The 18,200-nt window shown below is 40.4% G+C and overlaps 2 protein-coding genes across 4 annotated transcripts in view; one reads left to right on the top strand and one right to left on the bottom strand.

The window, feature by feature from the left end:
* Positions 1-11,202, top strand: part of LOC146317681 (A-type potassium channel modulatory protein DPP6-like) — a 104,286-nt gene extending 93,084 nt beyond the window's left edge. Inside the window, exons 12-26 of the mRNA XM_084732479.1 lie at positions 2,098-2,136; positions 2,292-2,399; positions 2,481-2,572; positions 2,671-2,718; positions 4,184-4,296; positions 5,059-5,106; positions 6,149-6,247; positions 6,342-6,411; positions 7,483-7,677; positions 7,764-7,818; positions 7,935-8,037; positions 8,125-8,180; positions 8,304-8,376; positions 8,488-8,561; positions 9,853-11,202. Of these exons, the coding sequence (XP_084588605.1) occupies positions 2,098-2,136; positions 2,292-2,399; positions 2,481-2,572; positions 2,671-2,718; positions 4,184-4,296; positions 5,059-5,106; positions 6,149-6,247; positions 6,342-6,411; positions 7,483-7,677; positions 7,764-7,818; positions 7,935-8,037; positions 8,125-8,180; positions 8,304-8,376; positions 8,488-8,561; positions 9,853-9,999 (1,320 nt within the window). The 3' untranslated portion in view covers positions 10,000-11,202. The remainder of the gene's footprint in view (positions 1-2,097; positions 2,137-2,291; positions 2,400-2,480; positions 2,573-2,670; positions 2,719-4,183; positions 4,297-5,058; positions 5,107-6,148; positions 6,248-6,341; positions 6,412-7,482; positions 7,678-7,763; positions 7,819-7,934; positions 8,038-8,124; positions 8,181-8,303; positions 8,377-8,487; positions 8,562-9,852) is intronic.
* Positions 11,203-15,759: 4,557 nt separating this feature from the next.
* Positions 15,760-18,200, bottom strand: part of arhgap21b (Rho GTPase activating protein 21b) — a 41,329-nt gene continuing 38,888 nt past the window's right edge. For 2 of the 3 annotated variants that reach the window (XM_084732690.1, XM_084732692.1), the window contains one exon: positions 15,760-17,647. In XM_084732690.1, coding sequence (XP_084588816.1) covers positions 16,082-17,647 — 1,566 coding nt within the window. In that variant the 3' untranslated portion in view covers positions 15,760-16,081. The remainder of the gene's footprint in view (positions 17,648-18,200) is intronic. The other variant, XM_084732691.1, reaches the window with a different exon arrangement.

Raw genomic sequence — 18,200 nt, 5'->3', positions numbered from 1 at the left:
AATAAAATGCGAAAAGCATCACAAAATCCCAGGCTGAGAGGCTGCAAGTGCAGCAGTTCCCTCACCAGAAGCCTCTCTTCTCTCCTGATGCTGGCTCAGGTGTTTTAAAGCGTTTCATTCCCAGACCAGGTGCACCTCATCCAGTAATCAGGTGTAGCACACGTGAGCAGAGCTGAGGACAGAGACAAACATTACAAGGAACACATAACAAGTATGTATATACTGTAAAATACTTGTTTCTTCTCTACTTAAAAGCAAATTTACATACTTTTACTCAGTTTTGAGTACATGAAAAGACATTATCCTTTGTTATATTAAACAGTAACACTATGGTTTATTTTGAGGCCTGTTCTTCTGTTGCTCACAAGCTCATCAATCTCCAGCTGAAAAAAAAACTCACTGTTCAGTTCTGTTTTGGTAAAGTTTGCTAAAAAAAAAACACTGTTTTAGGAAAGAAAAGTATATTTTCATGACCTGTTTTTTTACACTAGTCTTGTTAAAATTGACATTCAGAGGTGTTGGTAGGTGGATTTTGTTGCCTCTGGACAGAGCCAGACTAGCTGTTTCCCCCCTGTGTCAGTCTTTGTGCTAAGCTAAGCTAACCGGCGTCTGGCTGTAGGATTAGGGTGCTTTCACACCTAACCTTGTTGGTTTAGTTAAAACAATGCCCGGTGCATTTGCACCGTCAGTGTTGTTTGTTTTGGCTGGTGAGAAAGCTGCCATTCAAACCCTGGTGTGGACCAAAAAAACAGACCGAGACAGGTTGTAAAGGGTGGTCTTAGTGTGCTTCCAAGCGACTCTGGTGCGGTTTGTTTGTGGTCTGAGCGGAAATAAATCAACTGCAGGATTTTTTGATAGCAAGTATGTGATTTTTACCATGATTTCAGAGGCTAAACTATTAATAAATCCATCTGCGTATCATAAAATCTGTTCAGTATACCATGTATATATTAATGCAGATCATTTGGTGACAATGGTAATACATACGCACGTCACAGCGTGTATTTTCCATTCATAGGTCAAAAACAGTTAAAGCTGCCGTACATGTATCTCTGTGTGTCAGTTCATTAAGTCCATTAAAAAATGAGTGACAGCGATCCCACAGTAATAAGCTCTGAATCATCCGTGTAAAAGACGCCTCCTTCTTGTCCTGTCTCTACCTGTCAGTCATTATTCAAAACGTGGCTGATTGGCAATATAATTACACTAATATTGCTTATCAATCAGTTATTTTTTCGTGTGCTCTTGGTGACAGCAAAGAACAGAAATATACACATCAGAAGCCTTAAAGGGACGGTTCACCCCAAATCAAAAATAGATATTTTTCCCCCTGGCCTGTAGTGCTGTGTATCCATCTAGATTGTTTTGGTGTGAGGTGCAGAGTTTTGGAGATACTGGCGGATAGATGGCTCTTGTGGTGCGTGACTTACTCAAGATAATTCACAGACCTTGTTGCGAGCAGTTTCATGTAGGAACTACTTTCTTTCTGTGAGAAAGTGATGTAGTTCCAGTAGATTCTACCGCAAAAAGAAATTAACAAACTGTCCCAAACTGTCCAATCAGTGTCTCTCCTGTGTTTTGTTTGTAAAAATTCAGAGTGAACATGAACTGGACCTGAACTAAAAATAAACATTTTTTTCCGCTTGGTTTGGACCAAATGAGGTGAACTACAAGTGTGAATACACCCTTAAATTCAACAGACAGATATGTGGTATCAGTTGTCTGAGCTAACTCTCTGCCAGAAAGTGAATAAGCATTTTACTTTTGTTTAAGATTTATATCTTCTGTAGGAACGAATGGGCTCAGGGTGCCACTGACAGTTTATGGAAGTCGGAAAGTATTTAGAGACAAACACACTGTTGTTTTGGGGCAGTCACAGGTTATATTGCATTTCCAACCACACAACATATACAAATTTCTGACAGACATACAGCAAAACAGGACAAGATAAAGATGAAACACAGGGTCCCTTATGCTGGGGGACTTTGCAGCTCCGCACAATCTACAGAGCTTTGCAAATTGAGCGCCATATCTTGTGAAATAGTTTCTCTTTGTTGTCTAGACTCAGAAAAACTTATACCCTCATATTATTTTCAGAAACATGAAGATGAGAGTGAGAGCTGGCTGCACAGACAGGTACGTGATGAAAACACTCCGCCTGTTGACTGAAAAAAACAGCCGGCGCTCGGTACGTGTGTCTGAGCTTGAACAAGTAAATAACATGATATCAAAAAGCCCTGCAGGCACAAACTTTGTATACATGTGCAGATGTTTTTCTCTTCTCTTTGCAGAATGAGCCGCCACTCTTTTCCCAAGATGGACACAAGTTCTTCTTCACCAGAGCAATCCCTCAGGGTGGGAGAGGAAAGTTTTTCCACATCTCAATGTCCACATCTATGGTAAGTTATTTTCCAAATTATTCTTAGAAGAATTACGTTGATGGTTTGGTGCAGTGTGTGTAATGTTTAATTTTCTTCTAGCCTAACACTAGCACAGACATTCTTCAGTCTCTGACCTCTGGAGACTGGGATGTCACCAGCATCCTGGCCTACAACCATCAAAGAAACCTCATGTAAGATATGTTGGTGCTTTAACATATATATTTTTTAACATCCAGTGCTGCAAAATCATTATTTTGTTATTTGACGGTGATGTTTGGATGTTTTTCAGATACTTTCTGAGCACAGAGGACGACCCCAAACGCAGGCACTTATACAGGTAAGATTGTAGTTGAACCTATGATTACATCCAGTTTTCTGCAATAGAGGAATTTAGTTAGTCCCAAGATAGTTGGGACTATTTGAAGTGGAGTTGTATGAGGTACTTACCCATAATCAGTGTATTGCCTACAGTCGACAGTCAGATGCCCCCAGTTTGGAGAAGCAGCAAGAGTACTGTGGTAGGTGGCTAAAACCCACCCACTAACATCTGGATTGTGTCTTCAGTAAGAAAAGGTACAATCTGCATTCATTTCAGGGTCAAGCAGTAGTCACAGGTATTTGTCAGGTACAGCTCCAATCGGCAGTGATGGAAACATGATTCCTGGCTGGGCCTTTTCTGGCAGAGGCTATGACAGTTTGCCGCCTCCGTTGACAACTTATGTGACTGATTTTCCCCAATTCCTATCTGTTTACTGACTCAGCATATCAGCCCAGCACAGTGGAGTTTGCACTGCTTGACAGTGTGTATTTAACCGATGATGAGCTTGTCTTTAGTAAAGCAGCTGTAACACAGGGGATGAACACAATCATTTCCTATATACTGTTCACAATTATAGTCCCCTGATATTATCAGAAATTACTTAACACAACTCCTATGAGTTGATGGTGACATGAAACACTAAAATAAAACAGATACCTGAAAGTACAAATTGCAACGCAGCTGCAATTTCATACCACCGACATTCAGTTAGAAGCTACAAAAGCACTGAACACAGACGTGCTCTGCTCTCCTGCACAGACATGAGCCGAGTTTTGGTTTTCCAGGGACACATCAGAAAAAACAAACAGAAGCAAGGGCAACTTGTCCACTGACAATGGGGAAGGAGTCAGGTGCTTTTTAATCGCCTTTAATATATAGCCTGTACATATGCACCAGTTTAAGTGGACGCTGTATTAAGAATATTTTCATGGCTTTACTTCGCTGTCAGATAGACTTTTCCAATACGAAACTGTCAGTATATAAGCCAAAGCTCTCCAAAGCAACCAGACTCTGTTGGCAAAACCAGTAATTTTTCTGTACTACTCAAATGGTTAATTTGTATTATTCCGTGACTTTGGTGTTTTAAAGAACTAGTTCGGTTTCACTTAAGTCACACAATTACACAAACAGCTGGAGATAATAACCCATGTTCTGAAAAGTAAAATAACTGTTTTTGCCAAAGGAGTCTGGTGGCTTTGCAGAGATTGAAATTTAGCTCTTGCAGTGGTGGGAAAAGGCTGCCTTTTGGCAATGCAAAGGGGTGAAAATATTTAAATGCAATATGACACAGCCTTAGACTGTTTTTAAGTGGCTGCTGACACTGTCCACAGTAGTACATTGCTTAGCTTCTTACAGTTGTGCTGCTGCTGCTTCTCCAAACTAGGGGCACGCTGACCGCCATCATCACCTCATACAACCCCACTTCAGAAAAGCCGAATTGTTCCTTTACTCTATACAATGATACTTAACCTCCATCCCACAGTGCTGACACAATCCCTCCATTCAACCGCTGCTGCCTGTCTTGTGAGTTCGACTGCGGCTACGTGGACGTCTCATTCAGCCACAACATGCAGTACTTCCTACTCTACTGCAAAGGTGAGCGTCCTCGACCTTGAGTCTCTTGAGTCGAGGCTCTTTTCATAACCCCGGACAGAGAGAGTGTGTAATTGAATTAGTGCTCCATGTCGGGTTGAGAGCTCGTATTGAACTGGACATTAGCAGATAACCTCAAACCACCGCTGGATCCCACCGATTAGCCGCAGAAATAAATGTCTTGTCTGACAGCTCGCCAACAGTCATGTGAGCACTGCTGAGCTGCTGGCACAGAGTGTGAGTTTGGCTCTCTGCTTTTAGTATTTTTCACATGAAAAAGAGGCCTGGTGGTTAGCGTTGTGTTGTTCACTAGATATTCTTCCTTAGAGACACCATCATTGTTTTTATTTTTTTTGTTTTTTTGCCCTCGTGGCCTCAGCACAGGGGCACAACAAAGCGGTTTCTATGGACGTTGATTTGTTTAGAGGGCTCACTCCAGAGAGGAGAAGTGCCAGTGGCTTTCTTCATTAATTGGATCTTTGGAGAGTAGCTCCACTGTGAAATAATAAGCTGCTTCCTCATGGGACGGAAGTAGATTATTAACTGTAGAGCTGGCTGAGAGGACTGCTGCTGAAGTCTGTTTAAGATGAGACAGGGAGATGCTGCTGTTGCAGAGCAGTATCGGGTCTCACAGGCTTGATTACTGGTATGTACTGTACGGTGGAGGCATTTCTGCCTTTCATGTCAGGAAATTTAAAGTATCAGCTTCTGTAGTTGCATTCCTGCTAACTGTCTTTTGTTCCTTCTGTGAATTGTTCTGTGTAGGTCCACATGTACCCAGTGTGGCGGTCTATAGCACCAAGGACAAACAGAGTGAGTTTTTTATTTTATTTTAATTTTGTCATATTCAACAAAAATGTACTTATTATGTCAGGCACAAAAGATACAGAACACAATACAGGAGTACTGATAACAACAATGAAGCATACACTGTAAAAACCAAAAAAAAAGAAAAGCTGAAAAACTCAAAATTTCAAGGCAGCTTACTTCAATAGATTTGAGTTTTCAGCCCAACTCACACTTAAAGTTTTGAAAATGTCTTACTAACTCTTTTCTTTTTTTTTTTTTTTTTTTTTGCAGAAAATGTGCTTTTCCTCTTTGGATAAATTTGAATCTTTGTGTGTTAGAAACCCTCAAAAATGTATTTCAGAAAGTGTCAGATTCATTTAAGTAAAAGTGAATAATTTTCAAGTACCCAACTAATGACAAATCAGGTTCACAGTCCTTTTTTTGGTTTGTAAGACCAAAGTAAGACCAAAGTAAATTATCTCAAAAAAGATTCTAAACTGGAAAAACTGTTGGTTTATTTAAAAACTTAAGAGTTTGAGCTTGATTCAAAAATCTAGTGACAGCAGTTGCCTTGAAATTTTGAGTTTTCTCATCTATTTGTATGAATATAAAAACATATGGGATGCAGACAAAATAAATCAAAGTAACAAATAAATATTTCAAATAAGTTGGAAATTAAATAAAATTAGAAAAAATAGAAATCTTTAAATAAATAAACAAACAAAGTCACAAAGTCAGTTTACTGGAACTCACATTTGGAAGAAAAAAACTGAAAGATGTCAGTGTGTTTGTATACTTTACTCTTGTTCTTACAAGCAATAAAAAAGCAACAGATTTTAGAATATTACAGAATGAATTAATTAAATGAAACACTCTGAAGTCAAATTAATTGCTGTTTTCTAATATTTCTCTTTATTCAGTGGTTCATTCAGAGTGAGTGTCGTGCCGATAGTGTTTGTCCTCTTACATCACCGTGTTCAATAAACTGCACTGAATTCTCCGTTTTCATTGATAAATAAATGTCAGAGATTTTAATAAACGTCCTGTTTACTGTGTTTACCTGCAGAGCTGTTGGACGTGGAGACGAATGAGCGGGTGAACAACACATACAACAAGATGCAGATGCCCAAAGTGGATAACAAGACCATCGTCATCGACGACTACAGTATGTGCTCATGATCGTGTTAGCAGATAGACGATTACCTGTGTGTGCATCCTGATGACATTGAAGCCCGTTAACCTGCTCCTTTGTGTTGTAGCTCTGACGATGCAGATTCTAAAGCCAGCTGGATTTGTAGATACAGCCCACTACCCCCTACTGCTGCTAGTGTAAGTATGAACATATCTGTTTTTACTCCAAAAAGCACAAATTACAGTGTTACAATTTAGTATTCCTTATGTTTGAGAGACTCATAGAAGTTGTATTGAAAACAAAAAGTCAAAAAGGTTCCTGACTTTCAGTCCCTGGTGTGAGTCAAGATTAGGAATGTATCAATGCCAAAAACTCAAAGTTCATTAATCCCTCAATATGATATATATCAAAGAATGATGACTGCAAATGTCCTTTTTAAATTAATAATTACTTAAAGTGCTTCTGATCTCCTTTAATAAACAATAAATGTAGGCAGCCATGACTAAAGCATGTGCAAAAACACTGTCATGAATTGTCTGGCAGTGAATGTTTGAATTATGTGTCTCCAATTGCAAAACAAATAAACTCAGCAGTCAGTTTATTAAATAAAATGACTGACAATATCTGCCATGATATTACATGCTTAGAGTCTGGTACTTTTTTTTTAAATGTGACATGGAATATTTGTTATTTTTATATCCCTAATCAAGATTTTAAAATGCTAAGAAAAGAAATAACAGCCCCAAAGCCACAGCAGAGATAATCCTGATATTTCTTGTGCAATTTGATTGTTTTTTAATGCAAAAATAGAAGTTGCCTGTCACCGTTCCCATAAGACTGGAGGTGAAGAAGCTACTTACAGAATGTCCCAAAAAGATGATCATAAAATAATTTTAAAAACACACAGCAAAGCCTCATGTTTCTACAGCTACTAACAGAAAATTGTTTATCTTTTTGCTTAAAAATTATCACTCTAGAACAGTTGCAAATTATTTTAACAAATCATGAATTCTTGCATAACAATAAAATACAAGAACAAAATAGAAACAAGCTTTATCTTGCAGTAAACATTTATTAAAATTGTAATAGACTGGATAAATTAGTTCAGTTTTAATGTGTTTTTTAAGGGTTTTGTGTAGCTGGACTTCATGACATTGCAAGGCAATACAAACTATATTCCCATCTGAAATTAATCTTAGAAATGTGACAGTCCTTAAAATGATCACCGTGTCTGGTTTGTTCTTTTGTTCCGTCTGTATTTTCCACAGTGACGGTACTCCCGGTGGGCAGATGGTGTCGGAGCAGTTCCGGGTGGACTGGGCCACAGTTCTGGTCAGCAGCTTCAGCACCATCGTCATCCGCTTCGACGGCCACGGCAGCGGCTTCCAGGGCACCAACCTCCTCCACAAAGTCAGGAGGAAACTGGGAAAACTGGAGGAGAGGGACCAGCTGGAGGCCCTCAGGTCAGACTTCAGCTTTAACTGCAGCCGTGCCAGCAGCCAAGACACCAGAACAACTGGAGGTTTAATCAGTTTTCTTTCATTTTTAGGTTCATATCCAAAGAGCCGTACATCGACAAGACAAGAATGGGAGTTTATGGAAGGGTAAGGAGAACTCAGACTCAAAGAAGCTCCTGAGATGAAGAGCAACTTCGTCACATGGAATTTCTTATCATCAAGTATAATGAAACAGACTTCCTGATGTGTTTCTGTGCGTTCAGGCCTATGGAGGATATTTAGCCACGATGCTTCTGAGCTCTGAAGAGTTTACCCAACTTAAATGTGGAACAGCCGTCTCTCCCATCACAGATTTTGAGCTCTATGGTAAAACTTTTCAGTTATTTTTCTTCTGTGGTTGTGTCACAGATGTCATGGTCTTACTAACTCAGTTTTTTTTCCCTCTTCTTGCAGCATCTGCATTTTCAGAACGATACCTCGGCTCAAAGACAGATTCCAGAGTATATACGGTAAAGTTTCTCAGTCTCTGATGCCTCCAGGATGTTTAGTTTAAGTGGGCAGTGATGGAGTTAAAGATCATTATTTAGAGATTGCCGATGATATAAATTGTGGATTTCTTCTCTTTCCTTCAGATGGCAAATTTAGCACACAGAGCAGGTCAGCTTCTGCAGAAACAGTACTTGATAATTCATCCAACTGCCGACGGTAACAGACATAGTTTATATATTATTTCTCAATACTTCACTGAGTGAAATACCAAGTATTTAAACTGCAACTAATGTGTCTCCTCCTACCTTATCTTCTCCTCTACCACAGAAAAGGTCCACTTCCAGCACACGGCCAAATTTATCAATCATTTAATCAGCGAGAAGGCGAATTACACTCTACAGGTGAGATGTGCTCGACACTGTTAGACCTGAATGTGTCCCTGTAAGAAGATGAAAAACTCTAATTTATCAGACTAATTGAGTGCTCAAATGATAAGCTGATTCAGAAGATTTTCTAACACTCATGTGTCCATGTGTGCATTGAAACAGTTTGTTTGCTGTAATTGTTCCTTCTGTCCATATTAACTGTAACAACATTCTTTCTGCGATGGACAAAATCCACACGTCATTACATGCTTCCTTGTCGAAGGAAAAAAGGAATTACATACTAAAAAGACGGAAGATGCCCACTAACTTAAAGAAACTCAGACTGCTCTTCAGTTATCAGTCAGTTACCAGAATAGTTGCAGATTAATTTGGCGAACAGCTAATCTCAATGTTTCAATGTACCTGTGGGCATGTCAGTCATGTTTAAAAGGGCAACTTTGCATTTTCCAGTGTTTTTGTGTCGAAATGACTGACTGAGACAAGTTTTTGAATACATTGCTGAGCGAGAGTGCTGCAGCCAGCAGAGGGAACCAGAAACTGACAGTTGCTCAGTTCAAAGTGACCAGACTCCATTTACAGACACATCAATTTTATAATCATGAAACATAATTCAAACTCGATAGAAAGAAAATAGAACTCACCAGGACTGTCTTGCTTCATTCTTTCCACTGCTCCAACAATCATCAGGTCTGGTTTTGTTGATATTTTCTCACCAAACAATGAATTGATGGTTTATTTTGACAAAGACAGAGTTGCTGATTGTTGGAGCAATGGGATGACAAACCGAGACGGTTTTGGTGAGTTTTATTTTGTTTGTCGAGTTTGAATGAAGTCTGTTTTACAATAATAAAAATGCTGTTTCTGTAAATGTAGTCTGGTGAGTTTCTAGTTAAAGAAAATGTTGCTTAGCTTGTGGCAAAAACAAACATTTTAGCTGCTTTATTTTGACAGTGCACTGTTGCCTTTAAGGAATACACTATGGCCTGTTATGCCGGCTGCAGCAGTTACCCTCAATACTGGACCAATTTCCAAAAAAAGTTGTCCCTATTAGTTGCTTAGACACAAAAACATGGAAAATAGGTTGAAAACTACACTATTCTTTCAGCCAGAATGTTTACCTATCATTTAAAGTGTTTCGGTTTCATTTTACTGTAAATTTAATATTTTGGGGTTTTTAGCGATATGTATTCTTCCTCATACATTTTATAAACTAAATGGATAATCAATGAACAAAAAGAATAACTAGTAATGAAAATATTGTGAGCTGCAGCTCTACATAAATCCATTACTGGTTATTTCTCTGCAGATCTATCCAGATGAGGGACACTTCCTGCACAGTGACGGGACGCAGCAGCACCTGAGCCAATCGCTCGTCAACTTCTTCGAGGAGTGTTTCCGGGTGCCAGAGGTGCTGACGGAAGACCAGCAGGAAGAGGACGAGGACGACAGTTAAAGCAGCGTCCCCTTCCCCCCCCGGCCGGCTGCTACAGCACAATATGCAACAGATCTCTCTAACCCAGTCAACCCCCAACGACCTGCCGTCCAATCAGATTTGAGCTGCACTCTGAAGCGCAGCACCTGCATGTGCAACGGGGCCTCGGCGGCCTGCATCCCCTCTCCTCACCTCTCGTGTGCTGGCTGCTGGCGAGGACCCCTGCCAGAAAGACAAAATAAATGTCAGATGTGAACAGTCTGTCTCTGCTATTGGAATATGTGGACTAGCACTCCCTCTGGTGGACAAATAGAGGACGAACATAACGTCCATTGAGCAACGCGTCTCCACTCCAAACCAGGCACATTAATCGAGCGCTTTGCAGCACAAAATATCCCCCCTGTGACGATGAGTTCATTATGTTGAGATTTAACTTTTGAACAGGCTGCCAGTTTCTAATATCCCTGCCGACCAACTTACTGATTATTGTGTTCATGAGTATGATTACTGCTACTTGTTTCTCCGAATTTCTCTGTTCAGTGTTGTGTCTATGAGTGGACGTCTGGCTGCATCTGTCCTTAGTTGCTTTACAAAGCGAAGACACAATGTTTAACTTGTGTTGTACTTCAAAAAACAAACATGTCTATACAGAAATGGTATGAAATCATAATTTCCCTGCTCATTTTTCTGATTGAACTCTTGTTCTTTTAGTCACTGTGCCTTACTGTGGGTGAAATGTTCATGTTAGGAGCCCACATGACACTGAAAATGAGTAAATACAGATAGGCCTTGTCTGAACTGTAACTAAAAACCAGATCATGATATCGTTTTCCTCCAATGATAGCCAGTTATTAGTGAGGGAAGTTTAAATTGCAACATATGGCACATTTTATCTCAAAACATGGACAGAACTGGATACGAAACAATTGTATGTCTGCTTGAAAGATGGTATTATACTGACAAAAATGTAAAGTATTTAGTTTGCAAATACAGTTCTTGATATTTACCTTCCAAACTGGCATACTGGTGAGTTAACTATGCTGAATTTTCATTATTTTGTGAATTACTTTGTGTGTTAAATAGCTTGACTCTCTCCTTTCCATGTCACTTCTGTTAGTATTGTCAGTGGTTTCTAGTCAGCTGATGTACAAAGTGTATAAATCTTATATTGTTTAAGTCTTTATGTTGTATGTGCAACTTGTATATAAAGCATTTTGAAATGTATCTTAAGTTGGCTTTGTCACATTTACATTTACATAGTAAACACACAAAGTATGCGACTGCCCCCTAGTGTGCAGTCGAGGTATTGCAGTAAGATTGAGGGCTGAGACTGAAGTTGAAGGAAGCAAAGCAGCAATAAATACTAAAATGAATGCCTGTCATGGCAGACATTTTGACTTGCCACAGTAACAAAATCACAGGTGTTAATTACATTAATAATGGCTCAACGTGTGCCAGTAAGTCATGACAGTGAGTCAACGTGCACCTGAAACAGCTAAATGAAATCCAGCCATCATGACCTTATTTACAGCTGTGATATCGCTACTGTGAAAATGACAAAATGTCTTTAGTGAAAAGGGTCTGTTGTTAAATGTCACCACAACTGAGCACTCATTCAAATAACACTGTATGAATATCTAATATTACAGCACTGAAATATGAAACTCATTCATCTAAATTTACAGTTAAAACCAGTCAAATGTTTGAACACAATTCTCATTCAATATATTTTTTCTCCCCCAGATTTTACCAACAGTCTGCAAAGCTGTTATCTGAGCCAAAGGTGGCTGCTTTGAAGAATCTAAAATATAAAAGAGCAAAAAAAAAACTCTTGCACACTTGTAGGGCAACAGGTGCAAATGAAAAGACCACTTATTGATAATAAAAAGCAGACTCATGCAGTCTTTAATAATATTATTAAATCTTTGATAAAGACTGCAAGCGTTTTTTTTTTTTTTATTTTAGATTCTTACAAAGCACACACACATGCCCTGTTTTCACATTTTTTTTGCTTACTGCATAATTCCATATTTCATAGTTTTGATATCTCTAGTATTAATCTACAACGCAAATAATACAAATAAGAAAAAACATTGAATGAGAAGATGTGGCAAAAGTTTTGACTGGTGCTGTATGTGGTTTGAATTGTCTTAAATTTCCAGAAGGTGCTTTGAAATGGTGCACATTTAAAAACATGCTTTTAAGTATTTTTAAGGGTTCATACGTTTCCATAGAAAATCAAAATAACCAGTGTTCAAAAACTGTGCTCAAATTTAGGTCACGTTTTGGTTAAAACTCAAGATGAAAATTTAAAACTTGAACTCTGATGCTCAAGACCCTTTGTTCTGCTGGATTCAGTCACATGAGCCAAGAGAGAAGTTCAGGCAACTGAAAAACTGAAAAAAGAAAAAAAAAAAAAAAAAAAAGGTTTTTAAATTCCAATGTTTAAACGAGCTGCAAATTTCAAAGATGAAAGCCTTAAGAATTTGAATTTTATAAAAAAAAAAAAATTAATATATCATCACCAATCCAGAATATTGTTGAGCTTAAATAGCCCTTAATTGTGCAGAGTTTCTACATAAAAACTCAAGATGAAAAATTTAAACTTTCAACAAACCCAATCAAAATCAACCGATCCTGAATGGAGTCGTTCAAACAAAAGATTACAGCGCCTAAAAATATTCCACAGCAAAAAATCCCTTTGTTTTACGATACCGAATCATGGTAAGATTTACGATTTAAAAGATTACAGGCTTTTTTGGCTTACAAATACTTCTGTCCAGCAGAAAATTAGGACCGAGCATGAGGGGGAAATGAAGCGTGTTAATTAGAAGTTCAGAATGAACGACTGAATCAATGGAATCAGCTAGAAAAGGACATGCGTTGATTAACATAAAGGGGCTGTTGAATCTCACAGAAAACAAATACAAAATGAAATTAAATTAGTCTCACGTCCTTCTTAAAGAAAGAATGATAAATAAAGTTAAACAAAATTAGTCATGGACACGGGATAAAACTAGAGAAGAAGATAAATCTCTCTTACCTGAACGGCCGCGACACACGACAGTCAAACAGCGACTGAGAGGGTGCGCAGTCTTTAAATGAGGAGTGACCAGGTGAACTTAATCAGGTAATTGAGGGTGAAAATTGGAGCCAATCAGTGATGACGAAAGGAAAGGAAGTGAGGTAGGTAAGGAAAGGAAGTGGAAAAATAAAAGAAAATACAAAAAGTTTTTTTTTTTATTTCTGCATTTTGGGAATAAGTTGGCTTATCACTCAGTTTTTGCAGCAACTGTAACAGATTACAATTACATTTATTTGTAATTTAATAACAGGTTAGAATTTATCCTCCAGTGTGTATAGTATTTTTGTGAAATTTTATCATTAGTGTATGAATTCTTGGGTTTTTTTGAGATCATAGTTACCTTTGACCACCAAAATCTAATCAATCTTCAAGTGACCAAATTTATACCAAATTTGTAGAAATTCCCTCTGAACGTTCCTCAGATATCACATTTAGTAGTGGATAGGTGTGAGGTCACAGTGACCTTTGACTGCCAACATCTGAGCAGTTCATCCATCTTCTATATTACTATGAGGCTATTCTACAATGTGGTTTAAAAAAAAAAAAAAAAATCAATCAACATACCCGATCATTTGCCATTGACAAAATTTATTTCCAGTGTTTCAGGAGTCTGTGCACACCCCTCTAACAATCAGAGGAACACAGCATTGGTACAAACGGTCCAGCTCAATGAAGTGTTTCCTCGTGCAGAGACATCTCTCTCCACAGAGAAGTACCAAACTGCCCACAACACCCACACAGACCACATGAGCATCATCATCATCATCGTCATCTCACAATACTGTACTTAATCCTGCAAATCTGATGGAAATGAAAAGTAAAGCAGCTAAAACATGGCATTTATATGTACATTTAAGTTACTTATTTTACAAGGAATATTTAAAATTCAAGTTCTGATAAAATCAAAAAAAAAAAAGAAAAACAAAAAAGAAAAAAACAGGAGAAAAACAAAAAAGCGTATAAAACATGTTAAGACCAGAGTGGAATGCCTAAGGAATGGAAGCTCGGCATTTTGTTACATAACCTGTAGAATGACTGAGAGTCGACAATAAAAATGTCATTCACAGTAACATCTTCGAGTGTCTCAACAAAGACAATAATATGGCACCCTTAACATTTCATTGTGAGGCACTTCCTATTGTGAAGAAGAAACATGATTTTCTGACTTGATTACTCATTTTCTTTTAACTTTTTCTTCCTCTTTGCCAGTCACTGACAGATGTGTGAACCACTAACACTAAAACACAGCATTATCATTTTGCATCAGAGGGATGTTGTTCGCTGCTCTTTAAACCACATACTGGGATGAATTAGAACTCTATTTCCATTTTGCATAAGTCCAGTGTCTCCTCGTCACCTTTTGTACCTTTGGAAAGGCCCCTTTGACAGCAGAGAGCTCGTAGGCAGTCCACACACAGGCTGTACCAAAAACACAATTCAAGTACACAGAAAAATAGGGATATGTACACTTTAGAATGAAACACAAGCATCTAAAGCTTTTAGTCAGTATTACAGCAAGCATGTCTGTACATTCTTCATTTGGTTACTGAGACTCGCTGACTCTGAACATCATAACTTTCTTTACACAAAAATAGTTCCTCTGCAATACTAAAAATCTTTTTTTCACTACTTCCTATTCATTCTAAAAGTCAGTTCATCCTTAAAGCCACTTAGCTAAACCTTAAAACTTAACTTGAGTGTCACTGTTTGCACTTCCTCTTTGCACAGACTTCACAGGCTCATCGTTTCATGAGCGACAGTTCCTCTCAGTCTTCAGCATAACGGGGATTAGTATCAGGAGGGAGGATGTCCTCCTGTTCAACCATCCCAGAGTCATTTGTCATTAAAAAAAAAAAAAAAAAAATTAAAAAGGTATAAACAACATTTTGTTTCATGCCTTCTACATGAGCAAGATCAACGATCCCTGTGTGCAGTATTTCTCTTTTTCACAAGCGCGCACACACACGTTACAAACACACTCCAGACGAGTTTTTGTACAACATGCTCATTCACCATATTCACATGGCGACCATTTTCCCCTGACGTGACACTCGGGATGGGACGCTCAAATGTCGGACTGCTGTGTATAAGCAAAGAGTGTGACATCATCATTGTCAGATATTTCAACACTTCCTGATTAATCAGCAACTGAAAAGACAATGGATAGTAAAACTCTGGAGGGTCTCTGTCCCATATTTTAAGCTAAAATAACACATTTGCCAACCCATAAGCTACAACAGCTAATGTTAACATTAACCACCCTCTAGCAAACTTTACCGTTTTGCAATGTTGCACGATACGACTGGAAAGGTCTAAGTTAATACTGAAATATCCACAGAAGACGCCTTTCATATTGTATCATGTAACCCTACCAAACAGTTCTATTAGCTGGGAGGTGGTTCAATGCTAATATTAGCTGTCATCTCATGGTAGCTAATGGCTTATCGAATATGTTACTTTAGTGTGAAATATCAATAACAAATTAGCATGTCCCTGACCCCTGATTCATCTGCACTGAAAGGACAATGACTGCAAAAATCTGGAGGGTCTTGCTGCCATATTTCAAAGTAACCTATTAGCTACCAATAGATATCAGCTAACGTTAGCATTCAACCACCTCTTAACAGTACCGTTTGATGGTGTTGCATGATGCGATAGGAAAGGTATAAATTATAAAAATAATAAAAAAATTATCAAATGTTATTTTAGCTTGTAATTTGGCTCCATGTCCCTCTGGATTTTCTCTCTTGACTTTTCAGTAGCTGATCATTCAGGAGTCACTGACATGGTAACAATTTGTTTGTTTACGAACACGTCTGGAACACAGCAGCGCAAGATTATTCTCTTGATAACAGCATTTGAGCTTCCTGCCCTGAGTGTGACATCAGAGGAAAATGGCCGCCGTGTGAATATGGTGAGCTCACTAACATACACAACAGACGTTATACTGACAGACTCCCAAGTACATACACATCTCAGACGGGGAACAGACACAGTCACACACACGTCTGACACTTCTCACAGGTACTGATAGAAGCGTGAATGGACCACCTGGGAACTCGTGAGTTTATGTGGGTGAGCGGTGGCCGACAGGCTCAGATTTTTGCTCTGGGGGACGTCCCCATTCACCTCTGCCGGGCGGTGTGGGAGTTCAGAGGAGGACGAGGCTCCGATGCTCTGGGAGTTTGCCCGGCACAGCCCCCCCTGCTGGTCAGAGAGGTCCAGGCTGACCTCGGGGTTGCTGGTGCGGTGGCGCTCGCGGGCGATCCAGTCCCCGATGGAGAAGTCTTGAGAGCTGCACTTCGGCTTCAGCTGGTCCACGGCTGACAGCTGAGAACCTGAGCCGATGCCGACCTGCCAGTCTCCCAACACGGACAGCTCTGCAAAGTCCCTCTGACCGCCCATCGTGTGCCTGCGTCTGATGTCCTTCTTCTTCTTACTGCGGCCCTCCGGGGACCGGCTCCTCTGGCTGCCCACGCCAAACATGTCATCCACTGACATTCGCAGACGCACCTTCAGTCTGTCTGTGATCTTCAGCTTCCACGCAGGCTCCGTCTTATCTAACTCGCTGCGAGATGAGGAGCTGAGGCTGCCCGTGGAGCGGCCTTTGACCGAGCCCAACACACGCGACAGCTTGCTGGAATCTTTATCACTCGTGGTGCCCTCCAGTGAAGACTCACTGTTGGTTTTCTGCTGAGCAGCTTTCTTTCTGGACAACGTATCACACTCAATGAGTCTGTGGGAGGGGAGGGGCCGAGGAGCGTCCTGCAGTTCTCGCTGGTCAGATCTTCCAACTGTAAACACTGACAGGTCGCTCTCGCTGTCTGTCTCCATCGGCCGTCCCTCGCTAATGAGCTCGCTTCTCTCGTCATCGGCATCGTCTCCACCCCTGCTCTCCGCCACAGACTGCACTTCAGGACTGAGGGTGCTGAGCTCAGCTCCGGTCAGGAACGTCATGGAGGAGGTGGTGGAGTAGTCAGAGGTGATAGAACAAACCTCCGCCCCCAGCCCGCTGGGGCCCGCCTCTGGACCGAGAGCTGCCGCCTTGCTTCGCCTCGCTCTGGGCACCGACGCCTGAGAGCTGGTGCTGTTCATCGTACCGAGGTCAGACACTGTGTCGTCGTAGTTGGAGGGCGGGTCTGACAGAGAGGACTGGTGGGCCATCGGCATGCGGTAGCTGAGGTTGGGGGAATGGGGGGGCGAGGCGTATGGGGAGCCGGTTTGAAGGCCAGAGGAGATGTGTTCTAGAGGCAGGGAGGGGGAGGGCTGTGATATCAGGCTGCTGGACAGAGACTCCTTCCTGCTGGGTTTGTCCAGCTGCTCCTCCGAGCTGTTCCTGTGCTTCTCTTGCTCACTGGTGTCATCCGTCTCCCCCTCCTCCTCGGTCCGGCTGTCCGGGGACCACAGAGGCTGCTGCTGGCTCTCCTCCGGGAGCTCCTTCTTGGGGAATACAGCGTCCAGGTCGTCATCTGAACTGCTGGGATGAGCTTTGTCCTTGGGCTTCTTGCGTTTGCGGCTGGCGAAGAAGGAGGAGCGCAGCATCTCTTTGCTACACTGATCCTTCCCTGACCCCCACAAGCTCTGCTGATACAGAACCAGAACAGCATTAAAGACTCCTCAAGATGAGACTGACAGGCATAGTTTGGATTTTCTGAAATGGGGCTGTATAATGTCAGTCAGCATACCACCAGTATGGTGAAAGGACAGAAGAACCAGTGTAGGAAGATAAGCAAAGAACTAGGGGTGTCAAAATTCTCAAAATCCATGATTCAATTTGACCTTTAGCACTGACAGTTATCACTGACAGTTAGACTACAGAGTCCTGAATTGTAAAGATTAGCAGATCATTAGTTTTAAGTGCTGACAACAGTCATTAACATTTTAAAATTCGTCTTTAAAAAGACAGAAATAAGCAACTTCAGGTTACTGGTAAGCTACTCTGTACTGTCTTTGGCGCATGTCCAAAGACAAAACAAGATAAAACAACGCCACAGACATGTGAATGTGGGCTGTACTGTAAAGTACTGGTTGAACTGTCCATCCTGTTTTTGATCTTGTGACACCCCTACAAGAAATGCTGTGGACAAGATCAGCAGGAAAATGTATTTCAGCCACCTAAAAAACATCAAGATCAGTG

The sequence above is a fragment of the Lutjanus erythropterus genome, chromosome 12 (assembly GCF_056507025.1).
Source record: "Lutjanus erythropterus isolate fLutEry1 chromosome 12, fLutEry1.hap2, whole genome shotgun sequence".
Taxonomy (NCBI): domain Eukaryota; kingdom Metazoa; phylum Chordata; class Actinopteri; order Lutjaniformes; family Lutjanidae; genus Lutjanus; species Lutjanus erythropterus.
Note: the sequence above shows the minus strand (reverse complement) of the source record. Positions and strands in the feature narration are given on the sequence as shown.